Source organism: Arachis ipaensis, chromosome B9 (assembly GCF_059453495.1).
Source record: "Arachis ipaensis isolate K30076 ecotype BB chromosome B9, ASM5945349v1, whole genome shotgun sequence".
Taxonomy (NCBI): Eukaryota; Viridiplantae; Streptophyta; class Magnoliopsida; order Fabales; family Fabaceae; genus Arachis; species Arachis ipaensis.
Genome location: NC_142444.1, coordinates 156065150 through 156087526, shown reverse-complemented (window position 1 = coordinate 156087526; position 22377 = coordinate 156065150). Strand labels below are relative to the sequence as shown.

At 32.8% G+C, this 22377-nt stretch overlaps 3 protein-coding genes across 12 annotated transcripts in view; 2 read left to right on the top strand and 1 right to left on the bottom strand.

Annotated features, from left to right (window-relative positions):
* The window catches only part of LOC107617766 (lysine histidine transporter 1), a 122262-nt gene that overhangs the window by 24740 nt on the left and 75145 nt on the right, over nucleotides 1-22377 (bottom strand). The window lies entirely within an intron of this gene.
* LOC107618917 (AMMECR1 family) lies at nucleotides 1545-4552 on the top strand. The gene is made up of 5 exons (XM_088500094.1): nucleotides 1545-1949; nucleotides 2607-2726; nucleotides 3020-3134; nucleotides 3493-3586; nucleotides 4073-4552. Exons 1-5 carry the CDS (start codon nucleotides 1846-1848, stop codon nucleotides 4273-4275), a joined length of 636 nt encoding a protein of 211 aa, XP_088356220.1. The 5' UTR covers nucleotides 1545-1845; the 3' UTR covers nucleotides 4276-4552.
* LOC107619143 (omega-6 fatty acid desaturase, endoplasmic reticulum isozyme 1) lies at nucleotides 18913-22001 on the top strand. 9 transcript variants are annotated; one of them, XM_016321372.3, is made up of 2 exons: nucleotides 18913-19066; nucleotides 20634-22001. In XM_016321372.3, exon 2 carries the CDS (start codon nucleotides 20653-20655, stop codon nucleotides 21790-21792), a length of 1140 nt encoding a protein of 379 aa, XP_016176858.2. In that variant the 5' UTR covers nucleotides 18913-19066; nucleotides 20634-20652; the 3' UTR covers nucleotides 21793-22001. The 9 variants fall into 9 exon arrangements, with proteins under 9 accessions (XP_016176858.2, XP_020966670.2, XP_016176860.2 ...); XM_021111011.2 differs by lacking the exon at nucleotides 18913-19066 and adding an exon at nucleotides 19127-19291; XM_016321374.3 differs by lacking the exon at nucleotides 18913-19066 and adding an exon at nucleotides 19795-19813.

Sequence of the window (22377 nt, the reverse complement as noted above, 5' to 3'; positions counted from 1 at the left end):
TATTTACAAGTTTAGAAAATATTAATTTCTTTTTCAATAGAATAAATTATATATTGAATAACAAAAGTTGTTATTGGTTTCTTTTTACACTAACTAATACTCAACACTCAACGATGGTGTTTTGGTACACCATGTTATCAAAAAATATTAATCAATCTAATAACTTTTGTAATGACATAAGTTTATGAATTTGAAAATTTAAAAATCATTTCATAAAATGTGAAGTTTTAACAAGTAACAATGTTGATAACATTATTTTGACTTTAAGAATGAATATGATACCAACAAATAAAATTTTCCCAAATAAATTTTAACAAAGACAAAAGTCCATAAGTATTGCTATTAATGAAAAATTATTTTATTTTAAAGACAAATACAATTTTTTTTTCTACGGATTTCCTAACTCGACAAGTCGAGAACTAATCCACCACATATTGATGCTTAATTTATTAAGGGTCTGTCGCTAACTAATGGATTGTTATACATATAAGACGAGATTCGAACTCCAAATTAAATACTTACTTAAGCGGACAAATGAGATGACCATTCAACCAATTCAAATTAATTAAAATAAATATTAACTATTTTTAATATTTTTAAGTTGTAAAATATTTATAATAATAATTATAATAGATATTTTTTATTTAAATTTTAATAAAAAAATTTATATAATTTTATGTTTTACCCCATGCGATACGAAAACATACACTAGTTTTAATAATTTTGTAAAATTGTGTGAAAGATAAATATAAAACAAGCTAAAAAAATGTGAAAGAAATAAAATACATGACAAATTACCTCAATTCTCAGCACCGATATAGTATAGAATTATAGATTATAGATATTGATTATGTGAGTTTGTTGATGTTGCAAGCTCAACTTGATTTTTTTTTGGTATTGAAATTGAATTTAAAAAAAAAGGAACTAGATAAAAACGTGCCCGATAAGGTAGCTTCTCTAGCATTTTTATGGAGAATTATTTTTTTTATGATATTTTCTAATTTTTAATTTATTATAAATTAAAATTCTATTTAAAAATTTATTGTTAGTTAATAAATTATTATATGTATAAGATAAATTCAAAATCTCTTATCTACTTAAATAAACTAGTAAACTAACTCAAATTGGTTAAACTTAACTTTTTTTTTTTGTTTCTCATTATGGTATACTCCAATTCAACAGACCAAAAACTAATTACGGATCTGAACTCCAGTTACCGTGACTTATTCATGCTTATTAACATAAACTCATTGAGAGTAAATTTGACCTATCCCCTAAATTGGGCTTAGTAAACAGAAGCAGGCCAGCATGCTTCAGTGATTAGATTGGGCCAAGAAGGCCTGGTAAAGCTCCTACTTGGTCTGGGCTTGTATGATCGGTGATGACGAATAATGCATACACACCAAAAACATCTTGCAACATGAGAAATAGTCACGGAAGTTGTTACTTTCTAGCTACTACTATAACAGTACAATATGCGAGGCCTAGTGAAATGAAAATCAGTGGCTTCAAGTTAGTTAGAGGTGAGGACGTGAGGTGACATTGAAACTTGCTCCACTAAAAAATATTCGAAGATGGAGAAAAGCGAGAGGGGCAATATAGTAAAAAGTAGAAAGTGCACATTACTTGCAAGGAAGCCCAACAGAGAGAGAAAAAAAGAAAAAGGGGTTGCTAGGCAGGTAGGTAGGGTCCAACGACTCCAAAAGTCTCGCCTCCCAATTTATTTTGCTGCGTCTGTTATCGGCTTCCGAAGAAGGAAGAATCCGAACGGCAGCGTTTTCAGAATTTCGATTCTGAAAAGCTGTTCCTAATAATTCTTTTCGCAACTTTGAAACCCACGCAAAAATGGTGTCCGCCAACAAGGAGATGGTTGTGTACTGCTTTGACACCCTCGTTGCTCACTACAACAGTCACGATGCTCCTCCTCCTGCCTTTGACGAGGGTCAACAGTAATCTCTCTCTCTCTCTCTCTCTCTCTCTCTCTCTCTCTCAATTATGTTATTTCCATGTTTCTTTTAAGTGGCAACGACTCCAAGGTTGAGCTCACACTTCATTTATTTTGTTTTTATTCTGATCGCTTATTGTTTAGATTTTTACAAGTTAATCATAGTTAGATAATTTACTAATTTTCATATTCCCTGTGTGAATTTTACCCTGTTCTCTGAGTGGTTTCCGTTAGTAGGATATTATTATAGCTGTGACCGGTCAGATGCTAACGTTTATTTGATTGAAGGAAAAATGTGGATTCGGGGTGGAGAAGGAAAGGTTTGCTTTCCACCATGGTTGTTATAAATCGTGCTTTATTGCTTATTGCTTACCCACAACAGTTAGCTATGGTGGGCGTTGCACTATGCACTGTACACATCAAATTCAATTAGAAAATTTTGGTTTGGTATAATTAAACATTGTGTTTAATAAATATTTGGATTTGGATTGTGCCGTTCGCCAATAGCAACTATAGTGTAGTTTTCATTGTATGCTCTTGTAATTAGGTCTTGGATTTGTTAGTTTTAAGAAGAAATATATGCCTCTCTCATGAGATTATCATTTATGTTCGAGCAATAGTCTATGATATACCTGTTTGAAGAGAGTGTACTTTGTTTCAGCCCATTATTTGTTACATGGAAGAAAGTGGTAAATGGCGGCGAGCCTCGACTTCGGGGATGTATTGGTTCTCTAGAAGCACGCGGCTTAATCAATGGCTTCAAAGATTATGCGCTCAACAGGTGTGTTAACATATTAGTACTTGAAAGATTATGCTTCAAACTATGATTTTACATAAATTGGTTATGAATAGGAGTGAATCTGTCATAGGTATACATGCATTTACTGTGTTTTTCTTTCTCCCATGGTAGTTTAAGCATAAGGATTTGTTTAGTAAAAGTAATGTAACGTAATGAGGTCCTTATAATTTTCCTTTCTCTTTGATTTGATTCACATCCATATATTTATACTTAAAACTTTATTGGCCTCAAATTCATGATAATTCTTATGTGTTTGCTTCTAAAATTTCTTGCAGCGCTCTCAGAGACCGCAGATTTCCACCCATACAGGCAAAAGAGCTTCCTACTTTGGAGTGTACAGTATCTATTCTTACTGATTATGAAAATGCTAACGACTACCTTGATTGGGAGGTATGTGCTTGATTTGGCTATTTTGGTTTCTGGGGTGTAATGGTCGTACAGTGTTATATAACTATGTAGTGGGGGGGGGGGGGGTGCCCCAACCCACAAGGTTGATTTTGGAGGCAAAAAATGATTCTGAGTTTTACTCTGTCAAAATCAGTTTTAGATGAAGTACCAAACATAAACTGATTTACTCCAAGATCAATTTTAACTGAATCACTTCCAACTGAACTACAAAAGCAGAATTGATCACACTCTTTTTGTTCTAAGGACACCACATCTCCCATTTATTCAGTTTTAATACCTGGCAATCATTTGGAAGTTGGAATTCTTTGCACATTCAGATTCTACTGGTTTGCCTTTGCAGGTAGGGACACATGGTATAATTATTGAATTTACTGATCCTGACTACAACACAAGGCGAAGTGCCACATACCTGCCTGAAGTGGCTGCCCATGAAGGTAACCTTTGCCTACAAGCATTAATTTATATGTGGCCATGTGGGAGTTGTCATTAAGTATTTTGTTTGAATACTAAAACAGTATTTTCTTTTTCTTTTTTTTTTTTTTTGTGGGAATTCTTACCTAATCATCAAAAACTGTTCCAAAGTAAAAGGGCATGCTCAATCCAAACAAAAATTGCAGAGAAATTATTCCCCCCAAAAAAGAAAACACTATCTTTATTTACCTACATAACTTTAACTGACATGGTGAAAGCTCAAGGAGAATAAATTTTGCATTTCCCTTTGGTTGTAGTTTGTTAGTGTTTCAAAGCAATAATGCCATATTTCTGTCTGCACTCCAGAATTAAACAAAAATCTCAGGCTAACTATAAATATTATGGAAAGCACTTTCACTTAATTGTCCAACTTCAGATTACGTAGCTACATTTGCTATTTTCCTTTTTAGTGAACACAATTGATTAACAAAACCTTTGATTTGATTCAGGTTGGACTAAATTAGAGGCCATCGATTCCTTGATACGCAAAGCCGGCTACAATGGTGCAATCACAGAGTCACTCAGGAAGCGTTTACAGCTGACCAAATACCAAAGTACCTTATTTACAATGCACTACAGTGAATATGTTGCCTATGTGAAGCAGGCAAGAGGTGAAGCTCCTTCTATTCTTGGAGCCAAGTTACGCAACTAGTATTCATTTCAAACTAAACTTTTCCAAAATTGCATAGCTTCTTTGGTTAAAGAAAGAAGACTATTTCCTAAAGAAAGGAAAAGAAAGAAAAACAGGTGCAATTTGTTCTTTTCTCAATTGAACCTATTGCTATGATTGGTGCAACTCTTTCACATTCTTCAAATTCATTTGATTTTGAAGAAATTAATAACACTGGATTCAGACTCTATGAACATCCGTCTATTACTAGATTCAGTTATTTATGAAATATTCAGCTCTTTTGAACTGCTTTATGCCAGTCTTGAAGTGTACAATTTATTTATTTTTAAAAAAAAGTTCATGGATTTATGGATAACATGTCGGGAAATAATAAAAATGGTATCGGTTAAAACGCCACTTGGTAAGGATCAAAATCAGTATATTTTTAGTCTTAGATGTAATAAAAAGAAGGACAATGCATGAATGATTAAAGGGGTATGTCTCGTGTTCTTTGCATGATATTACACATGGCGCCCCTGTGCAGAGCATCTTAGTTCTGCTCAAACCATTCTTTTGAAATGATGAAAATTCAGAAATGGTTTTGAGCGAAAAGGTACTAGAGTGATGTACACTCTAAAATGGGTCTTTTTCATTTTTTTTAAGGTGTAAATTACTAAAGTGTGTGATCTTTAATTTTTTAATTTCTTTAATATTTTTTTTTGTTGCATCTATAAAATGTATGATGAGAAATTATATTTTATCTTTTTAAGTAAAAAAAAATTGAAAAAATCTAATTTCTGTGCAATGTTGGCCAAATAATATGTAATCCTTTTATGCTTTTTCTCTATTTTTTTGGTTATACTTATAAAATATATAATAAAAAATCATATCTTATTTTCTCAAATGAGAAAAAAATTTGAGAAGATTCAATTTCTGTGCCAATGATCCAATTTATGTGCTGTGTCGGCCAAGTAAAGCCCTACGTGAACGCGTGTTAAACCAACACCCCATATTCATATTACGCTCTTCGATCTTCATGGCTCCTTGGATTTGCATTCAATTTTTCACTCAGAAAATTATGTTCTAGATGTTGTAAAAGAAATAAAAGATATACTAAATATAAAATAAAAATATATAAATAGAAGATTCTAGTATTAATATAATTAGTTTGATAAAAATTATTCATATATTTATAAGTAATAACAAAAGAAAGAGGAAAACTATTAGTAGAGAATAAAAAGAGAGAAAGGTATTTTTATTGATTATGTGTGTAATCCCTTTGTTTCGGTATATGTATTTATAGGCACACAAAACTTACGTTTCAAATTTTATTAAGTTTGCTTTATCTAAGAATTTATTTCTTTTAAAATAAGGAAAATATGTCATCCATAAATGAACATTCATTATCCTTATCTATCTTGGTCACAACCATAGTAGCTAGAATCTCGATTTAACTCTTAAAATCTTCCGATATTACGATTTTAAATGAGTTTATCGATTTTACGAAATTTGTACTAAGTCTGACGATTTTACGATTTAAATCTTGTTAAGATTTTACGTTTTACGTTTTTTATTTATTTTTTCGATTTCACGTAAAATCTCGATTTTCTCTACCTTGGTCACAACACTCCTCTTTAGATAACTATTTAGGATTTTGTCTCATCCTTATCCTTATCCATCATCCTTTTGTTTTTTTCTGTTTTAAAGGAGGAGGTAGATCACGGTTAGGAAAGGGGGGAGGGGGGAAGATATATATATATATAAGGGGGCTAAGGGGGTGGGGGTTTATATATATATAGTAGGGGTATGAGAATCACATATATAAACATGTAAGGGAAATAGGGAATAAATAGGAAAGGGGAAAAGGAAAAAAATTGATGGATGAAGATGACACATAGTGGGACGGAATCATTTGATTTGGTGCAGGATTTATATTGATTTGGTTTGGAATTAGTTAATAAAAATAAGTTGGCGCCTAATTTAAAGATGGTGGCGCCTAACATGGAGTGAAAGATGATTCCAGTGCCTAACTTTATTTGTGAGTTTCACTTGGTGCCTAATTTTATGTGTGTTCTCCTCTCCTGGCGCCTAACACCCATCCAGCAATAAACTTTAATTGGTACGCATGACTGGTGCCTAACTTCAAGGGGGAAGGAGGGGAGGGAGGGAGGGAGGGGATAAATAGTAGGGGGTATGGAGATGACATATATAAGCATGGAAGGGAAATAGGGAATAAATAGGAAAGGAGAAAAAGAAAGGAATTGATGGGTGAAGATGACACATAGTAGGACGGAATCGTTTGATTTAGTGCAGGATTTATATTGATTTGGTTTGGAATTAGTTAATAAAAATAAGTTGGCGCCTAATTTAAAGATGGTGGCGCCTAACATGGAGTGAAAGGTGATTCCAATGCCTAACTTTGCTTGTGAGTTTCACTTGGTGCCTAACTTTATGTGTGTTCTCCTCTTCTGGCACCTAACACCCATCCAGCAATAAACTTTAATTGATATGCATGACTGGTGCCTAACTTCAAAGGGGGAAGGAAGGTGGAGATATATATATATATATATATATATATATATATATATATATAAGGGGGTTAAGGAGAGGGGGTTATATATATAGTAGGGGGTATAGGGATGACATATATAAGCATGGAAGGGAAATAGGGAATAAATAGGAAAGGAGAAAAGGAAAGGAATTGATGGGAAAATTGATGGGTGAAGATGACACATAGTGGGACGGAATTATTTGATTTGGTGCAGGATTTATATTAATTTGGTTTGGAATTAGTTAATAAAAGCAAGTTGGCACCTAATTTAAAGATGGTGGTGCCTAACATGGAGTGAAAGGTGATTTCAGCGCCTAACTTCGCTTGTGAGTCCCACTTGGTGCCTAACTTTATGTGTGTTCTCCTCTTCTGGTGCCTAACACCCATCCAAAAATAAACTTTAATTGGTACGCATGACTAGTGCCTAACTTCAAGAAGTGAAGTTAGGCACCACCCCTCCGGGGAACAACACCAAAACGCATGCATCATTGGCGCCTAACTTCAGAAAGTAAAGTTAGGCGCCACCTTGTCCGCACCATCTTCCTCCAGGGTGAAGATGGATGAAGTTGACACATAGTGGGGCCGAATCATTTGATTTGGTGCAGGATTTATATTGATTTGGTTTGGAATTAGCTAATAAAAGCAAGTTGGCGCCTAACTTGGAGTGAAAGGTGATTCCAGCGCCTAACTTTGCTTGTGAGTCCTATTTGGCGCTAACTTTATGTATGTTCTCCTTTTCTGGCGCCTAACACCCATCCAGCAACAAACTTTAATTGGTACGCATGACTGGCGCCTAACTTCAAGGCCACCTCTCCAGGGAACAACACCAAAACGCATGTATCATTGGCGCCTAACTTCAGAAAGTGAAGTTAGGCGACACCCTGTCTGTAACATCTTCCTCCAAGGTGTCCGAAACTCTATTTTAATGCACATGTTCCTATTCTAATCACTTTGTATGATCAAAATACACATAAAACAAAGGAAAAATAGTAGAAATTCAAACAAAACTAAATAAACAAATAAAAAACATTAAAGTAAAAAAATCAAACTTAAGGATACGAAAACATCGGATTGCCTCCTGACAAGCGCTTCTTTAACATTATTAGTTTGACGGTTGATTGTTGTTTTTTCTTCCTCTTCTTTCAGTTAGTTAAAAGAAATGACTCCAAGGAAGTAGAGGAGAAAATTAGTTCCTCCTGATATAAATTCCTTCTAACAAGCTCTCTTTTATTGTGATTAGCTTGATTTACCTTGTTTGTTAGGGTAGAGGTTGGATTGTTTTTTGCTGACCTTCTCTTTTTCATGGATATTTTCTTCTGTTTTTTTGTCACAATCCCCTTTTTAGTGCTTTCCTTGTTTGCCTTCACTTCTTTAATTTCAAAATTTGGGTGTTGTGTGATGGTTGGAGTGTATCCTTTATCAAGAACTTCTTGAATTGGTGGTTCAATAAATTCACTCTCTATGCCACTCTCTGCTTCATTGGAATGTAGATTCTCATGATTGTTTTCATTCCTTACAACCTCCTTTGTTTGTGCATCTTTTTTCTTTGTTTGTGCATATTCCTCTTCTTCCATATATGAGGATGGAGAGTTCTCTAATTCATTGGAGTATGAACTCATTTGATTGGTTTCCTCACTTTCTTTCATAGGATCTTGCATTGTATCTCTTGGGAAGGAGTTTGTTTGTTCCTCTTCCTGGGGCTTGATAATCAACTCCACATATTTATCTTTATTTTTTACACTCATCCTCATATCATGTATGCATTCTTTCATGAGATGTTCAAAAGCTGATGGTTCTTGATATAAATAAGGAGATGGTGGCTCTTGATATGAATAAAAAGAGGAGGATGGTTCTTGGTATGAGTAGGGAGATAGTGGCTCTTGATATGAGTAGAAAGATGATGGTTCTTGATATGGATAGAGAGGTGGTGGTTCTTGGTATGAATATGGAGATGATGGTTCTTGATAGTTGGAACATGGAGCACTGAAGTTTTTTTGGTTTTGACTTTGCCAACCAAAATTCGGGTAGTTCCTCCGATCCATCCACAATAATATGAATCACTCATTGGGTGTGAGTAGTAACACATGTGATCTCTTTCTATTATTTTTCCTTAGCACAAAATATCAAACAGAATTAAACGCACCATGTGGTAAACAGGCAAGTAAAAAAGAAAGAACATAAAGAAAAATAAAAATAAAAAAAATAAAATAAAATATAAAAAAAACGAAAATAAACTGAATAATTAAGAAAATAAAATAACTAATAAACAAAAAGGAATATAAAATTAAAACTCAATAAGTAAAATAACTAGGAAGAATAAACAATTAAGGGGACACTAAACTTAATTTCAGAAATTAAGCGAAAAAAATTTTAAATAAAATAAATCAAAATATATATATATTTTAAAAGAAATAAGTTAAATGAAATTAAAGCAAAAATGCCTAATCTAAGAAATCAAACAACCAGTAGTTATCAATCACAGTCAATCCCCGGCAACGGCGCCAAAAACTTGGTGCGGAATTTATAACCCACAAACTAACCAGCAAGTGCACCAGGTCGTACCAAGTAGTACCTCAAGTGAATGAGGGTCGATCTCACGAGTATTGATGGACTAAGCAACAATGATTGAATGATTTACTTAATTAAACAAGCAGAAAATAGTACTTGAGTCTCAATTGCATTAAACAGTAAATTCAGAATATAAAAAAGCAAGCAGTAAACGGTTTGTGAAATATATGGAGAAAACAGTTAAGGTTTCAAAGATATTTATTTTCCGGATTAACTTTTCTTACCAACTACTTTAATCATGCAAGATTCAATTTATGGCAAACTATATGTGACTAAACCTTAATTCCTTAGACCTTTTTAGTCTCCTCTAACCTTCATCAACCGCCAATTCTTTGGTCACTTGATTCCAATTAGAGGGTTAAGTTCAAATCTAGTTTATGTGCTACAAAAACCCTAATTACCCAAATATAAGAGGATTATATGTCACGTATCCCGTTAAGTCCAGATAATTAAAAATTTAGGAGAAATTATTTTCAAGCTGTTGTTCAAGCAAAGAGCTTTTCCAAGTTTTACAAGAACTCAATTAGAATAAGGTCATACTTCCGTTCCACCCAGATTCATAAAATAAAGAACGAAAATAATTCTTGAAATTGAAATCAATACATGAATTAAAATAGAACATGAATAGTATTAATCGATAGAATAAACAGAGCTCCTAACCTTAACAGTGGATGTTTAGTTGCTCATGATTCAGAGAGAAAAATAAGGATTCTGAAAAACTGTAAAGTGTGGAATGAGGTATGAGAGAAGAGATCCCCGAAGGGCTGATTCTTTTCCTTTTTATATCTAATCCTAATTAATATAAAATATATTTTCTAAAACTAAATAATATCTTTTCCTATTTGTAAATAAAATAAAGTTTTAATCAAAATTAATAAAAGATCTTTGAATGAATGCTTGGAGGAGCGTGGGGACCATGTCTTGATTCAAGGTTGGCGCCTAACTTGGAGTTTTTCAAGTTAGGCGCTACTATGGCAGTGAACTTGGGCATGTCTTCCTTTGTCTTAGCGCCTAACTTGGGAAAAGCCAAGTTAGGCGCCACCCTTGCAGCATGGTTTTGGCGTGTGGAGTCTCCTTTGGCGCCTAATTTGGGATTTCTTAAGTTAGACGCCACCAAGGTCGAATTGTTGAAGAAGTTTACACTATTATACATCGTTAGAAAGCTCTGAAAGTTAACTTTTCAATGCCATTGGAATCACATCAATTGGACTTATGTAACTTGAGTTATTTTTGTTGGAGTGCAGAGAGATCAGGGTTGATAACATCATTCACTTTCTTCTCTTTTTCTACAGAAACTCCATCAAATCCATCCGAATGCTACCTGAAATAAATAGAATTGCACACAACTCAAAGTAGCATCCATAGTGGCTAAAAGATATTTAAATCTTGATTAAATTCAACAATTTGAATGCAAATTCACTAGGAAAAGATAGAAAAGATGCTCACGCATCAATATGATATCTATTTCTGCGAATATCTTTGAAACTCAATAAGTTTCTTAGAGACTTAGTAGACAATAGTGCATTATTTATTATGAATTTTGTTCCTCCAAGAAACAAAATTATAGCTCTTCCGGAGCCTTCTATCACATTGCCTGAGCCAATTATAGTATTAACATATTCTTCTTTTGGCACAAGATGGATAAAATATATATTACTTTTGAGAATGGTGTGCGAAATTACACTATCCGCAAGGCAAACATCTTCACTATATCTCCTTACCATTCTCTTTAGAGACAAATAATAAAATGAGTAGAAATATCTACGCAGTAAAATCATTTCCTTGATTGAAAATATTTTTATAAGAAGTATAGTATAAAATTTTATTATTATTATCTTGGCACATTCAGTAACTTGATAAATATTTTATCAAACATTATTCATATATATCACACTTGAAATTCAAATGCATAAAACTTCATAAGAAGTTTCTTATATTATTTATTCACGTGAATACTTAACAAATACATATATTAAATTATTCCATCATTGATCAAATGACCAATATTTCCTTCAGGATCCTCAAAGAAATCAGATACATCATAATGAGTGGTGGAATTTTCAGCATCATTTGAAACAAATTTTGTTTCCTTTTCTTTGTCGTCTTTTTTTCAAAGATGCTTGATATAGATCGACTAGGTACCTTGGTGTATGACAGGTACAAGACCAATGGCTATTTCCACCACAACGGAAATATTTATCCTCAATTGATTTATTTTGCCCAATATTTCTTTCTCTATCCCACTTCTGGTGAGATCATTTCTTGTGAACATAACTCCTTTTTCTTCCATAATTTTTCTTGTTACCAAAATCTTGTCATTTACCTCTTCTGGGATTATGATTTGCCGCATTTGCTTCAGAAAATGGGGCAGCGCTAACTGGGCGCGCTTCATGATTTTTTAAAAACAAATCATTGTTGCATTCAGCAACAAGAAGGCAAGAAATTAACTCAGAATATTTTTTAAATCTTTTTTCTCGATACTGCTGCTGCAGGAGCACATTCGAGGCATGGAAGGTCGAGAAAGTTTTCTCTAACATATCGGGCTTGAGAAAGTATCACCATCTTTTGATGATTATACCTTTCGTCAAGGTCTTTCCACAGATCTGCAGGATCTTTTAATGTGAGATATTCATTTTTCAATCCTTCGTCAAGATGACAACGAAGAAAAATCATGGCCTTGGTTTTATCCTTCTGAGATACATTATTTTCAGCCTTAATGGTATCTCCAAGATCCAGTGAATCAAGATGGATTTTAGTATCTAATATCCATGATAAATAGTTATTTCCAGATATATCAAGAGTATTAAATTCAAGATGAAAGAGTTTCGACATAATGAAAATTTGTTAGCTGGAGTCTTCTAAAATTTGATCAGAGTCTCGTGCTGATAACGTGTTGTAAAATAAATAAAAGATATACTAAATATAAAATAAAGATATGTAAATAGAAGACTCTAGTATTAATATAATTATTTCAGTAAAAATTATTCATATATTTATAAGTAGTAACAAAAGAAAGAGGGAAGAAAACTATTAGTAGAAAATAAAGAGAAAGAAGGGTGTTTTTATTGATTGTGTATGTAATCCTTTTGTCTCAGTACATGTATTTAGGCACACAAAGCTTACGTTTCAAATTTCGTTAAGTTTGCTTCATTCTAAAAACTTATTTTTTTTAACATAGAAAAAATATGCCACCTATAAATGGGCATTCATCGTCCTTATCCATCCTCGTCACAACACTAGATTCTTTTTCTTTGATATATAGATTTTTATTTTTTTCCTTTTTGGAGGGGGAGTGGGGTTTGTTTGTATTTGGGTTTGAAATAATAAATTAATTAATTAATTAATATCTACTCATTATAATAATTTGTCACTTGTTTTGTTATTTTATTGTTTGGTAAAATATTAGAGTTTAAGAAGAAATTTAAAGGTTTATATGTATAAAATATATATTAAAAATAATATAAATAATATATATTTATACAAAAATATATAATAACTAATTTAATAGTTAATTTTTTATGTAAATATAGTATTTTTAATAAGAATAAAGATCCAACCCGATCCTTGTTCATTTTTACAAAAGATAAGGTATTTTTTGTCTAAAAAAAAAAGGATATTTTGATCCATAACCTTTTTATTTAGGATAATATGATTCTTCTGTTAAAAATTTTGTTAAATAGTAATAAAAATTAGTTTTGTGGAGATTTTATTTGTAATTTGTGAGGTTTTAAACTCCCACAAACTATTAATAAGTTTATTTTTGAAAAATTTCTTCACCGGTGGTAGTTAAGTGGAAAAAGACTATTGGTAGAAATGACGTCGTAAGAGAAAAAGTACTGGGTAAAGTACTAAATTGGTCTTCTACGTTTGGGCATAATCCTGTTTTGGTCCTTAAAGTTTAAAGTGTCCTATTTAAATCTAAAAAAGTTTCATTTAGATTCAATATAGTCCCACCGTGAGGTCAAAGTTAAATAATTAATCAAGTATCCTACATGATAGTAATACAAGAACAAGATCGATAATATGGAGAATAAGTACAAGCTTCAGAGGCACGAAATCAACAGTGAATGCATCAATATATTTATTTATCATTCTCTTTAGTTCTATAGAAAATATTTCATTTAAATTGTAAGAAAAATGATAAATAAATGTATTGATGCATTCACAGTTGATTTTGTACTTCTAGAGCTTGTACTTATTCTCCAGATTATCGACCTTGTTCTTGTACTGCTGTTGTGTAGGACATTTGGTTAATTATTTAACTTTGACCTTACGGTGAGACTATATTGAAGCTAAATGAAACCTTTTTGCATTCAAATAGGACGCTTTAAACCTTAAGGACTAAAACAACATTACACCTAAACGTGAGAGACCAATTTAGTACTTTACTCAAAAGTAATTGCAGTACGAAGATCTTATAAAGAAAAAAATAACATCGAACAAAAAATAAAATAAGATAACATTAATGTTGATAATATTTGTATTAATGACGATGACAATAAAAAAAATAATGATGGTGATAACGTATGGTTATACAATAGAAATAATAGAGGTAGAAGTGATAATTACGAGAATGAAAAAGGCGATAGAAGTAGTTGTCATAGTTAGTTATATCATTGAAAAAATTTTGTAGAGAAAATTCCACAAATTACAAATAAAACTCTCACGAAACTAATTTTTGTTACTATTAATGGATTTTTTAACAGAGGAGTCGTATTGTTCTAAAATGAAAAAATTGATGACCGAAGTACCCCTTTTTAGACAAAAGACGCCTTACCCTTCATAAAAATGGACAAAGGTCGAATTAGATCTTTACTCTTTTTAATAATAAAATCTTCATTTTATTATACACTAGTAGATATCCCCTCTATGTAAGGGAGGCTTAGATGCTTGAAGGATGACCCTCAGAATGCTCAAAGTTGTCGATGACAGAAGATGGCAAAAATGTATCAAGACGGAAGACTGAAAGCGAAAGGTGAGGAGTGACACACGATGCAATATCAAAAGAACTCAAGAACTGACAAAGCTTTCTCCTCATTGGCAACTATGGTGTATACATTGAAGGAAGATTTGAAATTGGCAAGTTCTAGTTCTTGGAGGAGACGTCCTAGAAGGTAATTTGTCGCATCATCCTTGTTGGGTGCTTGGGATGGCAATGGATAGGATAGTGCATGGACCAAATCTTATCCGTGAGTTCAAAATATCTCAACTCTAACCCTATCTGTTCTTAACTTGTGGGTATCTAACTCTATCCGTGAGTTACCGAAAAGATGCGACATTATTATATAATTTGACGATCATGCAAAATAAAAATTCAACACAAACAACAAAATCATCCCATAAATAACACAATTATCCCATAAACAACACAAAACATCAAATATTCAATTCTATATAAAAGCCTTTACTAAAATTAATAACACCGACACAAATAAAATCCTTGGAAGTCTATGAGCATTATATTTGATATAATTTTGTATTTATATATCGTTAAAATAGAACTCGCTTTGAAAATGAATTCTCTTAAATTTATTTGTAAAGTGTGATATCTTATCGTTAATATCTTCTCTCACATATTTTTTTTTATCTCACTTAAAGAGTGTACGATAAAAGATCACACTACTTTACAAAAAAATTGAAAAAAAAATTAAGAGGATCCATTCCCACTGGCTTTTATATAAAAAAGACGTAATAAATCATCAATTAATGACTTTGGCTTAGTGATTAAAGTTTTTTTTACACCAAGTGAGAGTCCTATATATATATATATATCCCTCAACCGCACCCTACCTGCTCCGCACTCAACTCTATCCACTGCGGGTTGTGTTGGGTACATGCGGGTAGGATACATACTGCCACCGGCGCTCTTTGTTGGCGTCAATTAGCCTCGATGACGAGGTTGAATTTCAAACCAGGGAGGGAGCAATGCCGGCTTCAAACCAAATGAGCAATATCTAATAATCATTAGAGGGTCTCTGTCGAGCTCAGTCCTCGGTGAATATACAATTTGGATTACAGCTCTAAAAGGGAGAACTTATAGAAAAATAAAATTATTTTTACACCTCTATTTTATCTATTTTAAAATGTTTAATTATTTTGTTAGTTTCTATAATTTTATTAAATTTTTAATTAGGTCTCTATAATTTTTTTCTTTTTAGTTGGGTTTCTACACTATTTTTAATTTATAATAAAATCTTTTCTAATCTAAAAAAAATGTTAGAATTAACTGAATATTTCTTTACAAATTAAAAATATTCATAATTAAAAACCTAACTAAATTTTTGTCTGCATGTATTTTGGAAGAAATATTTGATTAATTTTAACATTTTTTATACCCAATTAAAAAAAAGTACAAAAATCTTTTTAAAAATTTGATGAAATTACAAAAGATCAACAGAATAATTAACCCATTTCAAAAGCAATTAAAACTTTTCAATTTTCCACAACCAAATTTATTACCCGTATAATGTACAATAATTATAACATTGAGCAATGTCACATGTATTCTCTTCATTAGTTAGTCAATTCTTAGCCACCAATAATCACAATAAATATAGTCACCAGATGCGTATATCAATATCAAATTGAACCTATAAAATATTGACACTTCATTAAGTTATTATGTTTGCATGTTAAACATATTTTGGATATAACACTCGTTTGACATGCGTGTCTTCTTGTTTAATTGTGTTTTAATAAAAAATTCTTTTTCTAACACATTTAGACATACTTAAATACCATCACATATCAGCGTGTCTAATTTTATTTTTAACATGTATTCTTGAAATAAATTTAGAAATAATATATTATTATTTATAGAAATAAAAAATATTTTAAATACTTTATATAATTTAAAAAAGACATTAAAAATAGTTAAAAAATTAATTTATATTTTTATATCAATATATTATTAAAATAACATTACAATTCATCTTAAAAATACTTTATATTTTATGATAAAGTATTATTTTGGTCATTAACATTTGATCCAAATTCTAATTTGGTCTCTAACTTTTCAAACATTTTATTTCTGTCCTAAAAATTTTCAAACAGGTTCAATGTGGTCCTATTGTTAAATTTGACTCTAATAGTTAATAGAATGAGTGATGTAGATGTTAATAACGTTACCAATCAAGTCATATCTTCTTTCATGTGTTAAAAGAAACATAACCAAAACATTCTTGTAACACTTCTCGTCAATTTTTTTTTTCTACAAAACTCCAAATTCTAACAATCAATCATTAACGCTTCAAAATCAAAGAAAAAACTTTTATATTATTGATCGTTGGTAGATCAATTTTAGTTTTACTTACATATTAAAGTTGAATATTGACTTTTCAATATAAGAATTATTTGTATCAAATTTAATGGTGAGATAATATTAAACCCACTTAAAAAAATTTTTGAGCTTAAAATAAGATGTTTAAAAAATTTTGGGACTGAAATAAGATTTTGAAACGTTATGAATCAAATTAGAATTCGGTCCAAATATTGAAGATCAAAATAATACTTTACCCCATATATATATATATATATATATATATATATATATATATATATATATATATATATATGTTATCATATTTTATAAAAATTTAAAATTCGTGTGTTTACGTATCATGTGTTATATCGTATCCATGTTTCATAGAATTTAAGCTCAGACACGAATTTAACCCTTTGGTAACTTATCTGCAAGTAAGTTTTAAAATCACTTATGCAGGGTCTATTTTTCTGTGGAGACGCTAATCTAATATAGAAGAAAAGTCCTTTAACTTACCTCATTCCAAGCTTTAAATGTTCCTTGTTCTTTGATTAGTGGAGGAATTCGGTGTTACAAATTGGACTTTAAAGAACAAGTCCTCAAAGAGCTCGACTGATTTTTATTATAATTATTTGAAAGGAGAGGCTTCGGCGAGTCTTTGAGCATCTCTAGGAGTCTCCAAAAGAAGTGCTAGTAATATCATTTAAATTGAACTAGGAACTATTTATTTTACCTTATGCATAGTATCTAAGATTTTTTTTCTACTATTTTTCTATGTTATTTTCTTCTCTCAATTTCACTCATAAATATTTAAAAATTTTCTTTATTTATTTTTTTATCTTAATTTTTGGATATTATATTTATTTATTTATTGAATAAAATATTACTATTATCTTAAAAAAAAAAGTCTTATTAGGGTTGATGCTAAATTGGTGGGTTAGATCATCATTGATCATTGATCACACCAACTAAAATACCTTAACTTGTTGTAACTCGAAATATAGCACACTGTTTTTTAGGGTGGCAACAGGATGGGTAAGGGCGGATTTTTGCTCTACTCGACCTCGTCTTGCTGTACAACAACTCGCATAGAACCTGCCCCATTTCTACCCGTGGGTAGTAAAACGTTGAACCCTAACTCGCCCCTATCCGCCTCTATAATTATTAAAATTCAATAAATAAAATAAATTTTCAAAATTTATATAACCATCATCACATACATAACATAAATTAAATAAAAAATTTAAATATAATATAATATTATCAATTATTTACTAATTATTTTACATATATTATACATATTATATATTAAAATTATATATATTATATATATAGCGAGATGGGTAAGGGCGGATATTACATAAACCCAACCCCGCCCCATCCCTCCCAAGAACCTACCCCACTAAAAATCCGTCTTGATGCGAGATGGATAATTACCCGCCCCCAACAAGTATGGACGGGTGGGTAGCCGCGGGTAGGGATGGCAAAATTTCCCGAGACGCGGGGATCCCTGCAGGGACTGCCCCGAATGGAGATCCGATTATGGGGAATTTTCCCCATGGGGATGGGGATGGGGGACAAAATTCCCCCGAAGTAAGCGCGGGGACCCGAGCGGGGATTCCCGCCCCGTCCCCGCTATTCCCCGAAATTTATGAATTCCTTGAATCATTCTTAATAGTTTATTTCTCATATATATTTTTTAGTCATTTCTCACACACACATATATAGAGAAACCCAAAACTCCTAATCTTTATTTGCATAACCCTTCTTCAATTCAGAGATCACTAAAGTTGTCCATACTCTATCCAACCTCTCTGCAGCCACCCCCTCGTCACCCTTCTCACCGCATCATCACACCTCACCGTGCCATCACCCTTACTGCGTCGTAATTTCTATTTGTGGCGTTCCTTTTCGTAACTTTGTCGTCGTGTCCATTCTCATTCTCCTCTCTGTTGCCGCGTCTCTCACCTCGTCCATTGTTTTATCCTTTGGCTCGTCGTTGCGTCCCCCATTGCGTTATTTCGAAAGAAGTCACCATCGTATCATTTAGACTTTTTGTATAAAATCTTGCAGTTTTTGTATAAGATAGATACTTGCAGCTCTATTCATATGAAAATTAATAATTAGTTAGAACTATTATGTAGATGGGGAATGGGGTCCCCGCGGGGAATGGGGCTCCGTGGGGAATGAGGATGGGGACCAATATTCCCCCACGGCGGGGAATGGGGGCGGGGATGGGGAGCAAATCTGAGGGCGGGAATGGCAGGGAGGCATCCCCCGCCCCTGCCCTGCCCCATTGACATCCCTAGCCGCGGGTTCGGATAGTATTATATAAAAACCCAATGTGAGTGAGACAACAACTTAACACATTACATAAAACCTTAAACGTGGCTGCGAGATTCATCATAGGAGAAGCACTCACTTCTCTTCTCTCTGTTGGAATTGCTTTCACGGTTTGCACTATGTCCCTTTTATTATAAAACTTTCATTATTTCTTTGTTCTGCACTTCTGCTTCTGCTCATTGTATTCTTCTATATAATTCATGCAAATCGCTCTAAAAAATTGAACTCGTGTTGCTGGTTTCTTCTTGTGTCCATTTCTATAACATCAACATGCATGCTTGGATAACTTCTTATTTTGATCTTTTATAATAACCTTGGATTTTCTGAATTCTGAAGTAAGGGTTGGTGAAGTTTTCTTCCATGTTATGTCTACTGGATTTCAGATTCTGCATTAAACAATATCAATGAGAATGCTGACAAATTTCTTTTATCCTCAGACACACAGTTTTGTTATCTCAGCTGGTTTCATAGCCGTCCGTTTTTCATTTTTCTTTTATTTATTTATTTATTCTTTGGAATCTCTGAAGATTCCCTTTTTTCATTGAACTCCTTCTTGGAAATGACACCTATCATTTATATCTTTACATATATGACATGAAAATTGTCATATAGAAATAGGAATATCTCTTAAACCATAAGATTATTCTGTTGCAAAATGTTTTCTTCTCCCCATCACTTTTTCTTTTTAATATTTTTATTTTCTGGCTCCAAGTCCAAGCAATAATTAATGGGACCCTTTTTACTCTTTCATGGATAGTAAATATATAAATAAGGAATGTAATGTAATACAAAAACACCACAACTTCTCTTTTTGGAGTATAGTTGCAATTTTTTTTATCCATAATCTTTTCCTTGAGGTTAATATTCTTTTCTAATTTGCCTTGTAAATGACTGAATTATATTTGATTTTATTTTTTCTGTTAGTATGAATTACTAAACCAGAAATCCATTGCCATTTCCTTTAGTAGTATAATTCATTCTGGTTGAAGAGAAAAATTAGAAGAAAATATTTGCATACATTAAGGCATTAGTAATTGCTTCTGGGCCCTCACTGATATATGATTTTGTCATTGTGTATTTGTGTTTGGTTTATGATAGTTTTTGCATGTCAACCTCACACGTATACTAATACAAGTGAACCTCAGAATCATGCCCCTTACAACTATATATATAGTGTGAAATTAATGTTTCTGTGCATGTGTCATGTGAGTCTGTGACACTGCTACCACCATCCAAAATCCAAACAGTTGTGTGTGTTGTAGTGGTTAACCCCTGGCACACTCTTCAAGCTCTTTTGCTCTGTCCCTCATTATAGAAGATGCATGCTTTCTTGTCAAATGAAGGGTGCAAAACATCATCACTCATACTAGTCACTTGGCATGATAAGCTAAATTGTGATATTTGAATGCCACATGTGTTTGGAAATTGGTGTCTATTGTGTTAGGCATTTTCACATCCTTTCTTTTCTTTTCTCTATTTTTATAGGATTCCCAAGGCATAATAGAACTTCAAATAACTGGTTGTAATATCAGAAATCCTTTCTTTGCTGTTTTTCTGGTCATGGTTTAAGTCACTCTCATCTGCAATGACTATCATTCATTCATTTTCTTAGATATCAGAACCATTAGCTTTGTAGTAGTGCAAAGTGCTAACTCTTTCTTTCTACATTGGTAACAGGAGCTTTAACAACACAACAATGGGAGCTGGAGGGCGTGTCACTAAGATTGAAGCTCAAAAGAAGCCTCTTTCAAGGGTTCCACATTCAAACCCTCCATTCAGTGTTGGCCAACTCAAGAAAGCAATTCCACCACATTGCTTTGAACGTTCTCTTTTCATATCATTCTCATATGTTGTCTATGATCTCTTAATGGCCTACTTACTCTTCTACATTGCCACCACTTATTTCCACAAGCTTCCATACCCATTTTCCTTCCTTGCTTGGCCAATCTATTGGGCCATCCAAGGCTGCATTCTCACCGGTGTTTGGGTGATTGCTCATGAGTGTGGCCACCATGCCTTCAGCAAGTACCAACTTGTTGATGACATGGTTGGTTTGACCCTTCACTCTTGTCTATTAGTTCCTTATTTCTCATGGAAAATCAGCCACCGCCGCCACCACTCCAACACAGGTTCCCTCGACCGCGACGAAGTGTTTGTCCCGAAACCAAAATCAAAGGTATCATGGTATAACAAGTACATGAACAATCCACCAGGGAGGGCTATTTCCCTTTTCATCACACTCACACTAGGATGGCCCTTGTACTTGGCCTTCAATGTTTCTGGCAGACCCTATGATAGATTTGCAAGCCACTATGACCCTTATGCTCCCATATACTCTAACAGGGAAAGGCTTCTAATTTATGTCTCAGATTCATCTGTCTTTGCTGTAACATATCTGCTATATCACATAGCAACTTTGAAAGGTTTGGGTTGGGTGGTATGTGTTTATGGGGTGCCATTGCTCATTGTGAATGGGTTTCTAGTTACCATAACCTATTTGCAGCACACACATGCATCATTGCCTCACTATGATTCATCCGAATGGGACTGGTTAAGAGGAGCATTGGCAACAGTGGACAGAGATTATGGGATACTGAATAAGGCATTTCATCATATAACTGATACGCATGTGGCTCATCATTTGTTCTCAACAATGCCTCATTACCATGCAATGGAAGCAACCAATGCAATAAAGCCAATATTGGGTGATTACTACCAATTTGATGGCACCCCAGTTTACAAAGCATTGTGGAGAGAAGCCAAAGAGTGCCTCTATGTGGAGCCAGATGATGGAGCTTCTCAGAAGGGTGTTTATTGGTACAAGAACAAGTTCTGATGCATAGTCAGAGTTGGAAACGTTTGTGTTAAATTAGAAACTTAAGTACTTTAGTAACTTGTAATGGTCATCAACAAAAATAAAGAATGTGTGTGTGGATTTGCCATGTAATGTACTACTACTACTAGTACTACTAGTTTTTGTGAAATACTAGCTTGGTGTGACTTGTGATCATAGATTTATTTAATGCAATATTACTATTGTGCTAAGCATTTTGAAAATTTCTTCCTTCTTTCTTTTTCTTTTGTTTCTTTCCCCAAAGATGCAGATCTATCTAAAAGAAGCATTTAACATTAACTACTAAGAAATCTCATTAATATTTTTTACACTCCATTAAGTTATTTCTTTCCAAAATGGTAAAAGATCTAATGCATACACACATTTTATTAGTGCTGATTTGGGTTGGTAGATGAGATCAACTTTAAGGCTCCTATGTCTTGCTTAATGATAGTTGTATCTAGCTGTTTAAATTTTAAGTAGTATTTAATTTTAGTTTATAAATTTAATTTTAATACACTAGTAAATTAGTTTTAACATTTTATACATACATTTAAATAATTATATTTTTAATTAACTATGTGAACG

Excerpts from the sequence above, each read along its gene's own strand:
- LOC107619143 (XM_016321373.3), top strand. The coding sequence starts at position 20,369 with ATGTGTTTGGAAATTGGTGTCTATTGTGTTAGGCATTTTCACATCCTT. Across the intron at positions 20,476-20,633 it reads AATAGAACTTCAAATAACTG|GAGCTTTAACAACACAACAA; the intron begins GTTGTAATATCA and ends CATTGGTAACAG.
- LOC107618917 (XM_088500094.1), top strand. The coding sequence starts at position 1,846 with ATGGTGTCCGCCAACAAGGAGATGGTTGTGTACTGCTTTGACACCCTC. Across the intron at positions 2,727-3,019 it reads AAAGATTATGCGCTCAACAG|CGCTCTCAGAGACCGCAGAT; the intron begins GTGTGTTAACAT and ends AATTTCTTGCAG. Across the intron at positions 3,587-4,072 it reads TGAAGTGGCTGCCCATGAAG|GTTGGACTAAATTAGAGGCC; the intron begins GTAACCTTTGCC and ends GATTTGATTCAG.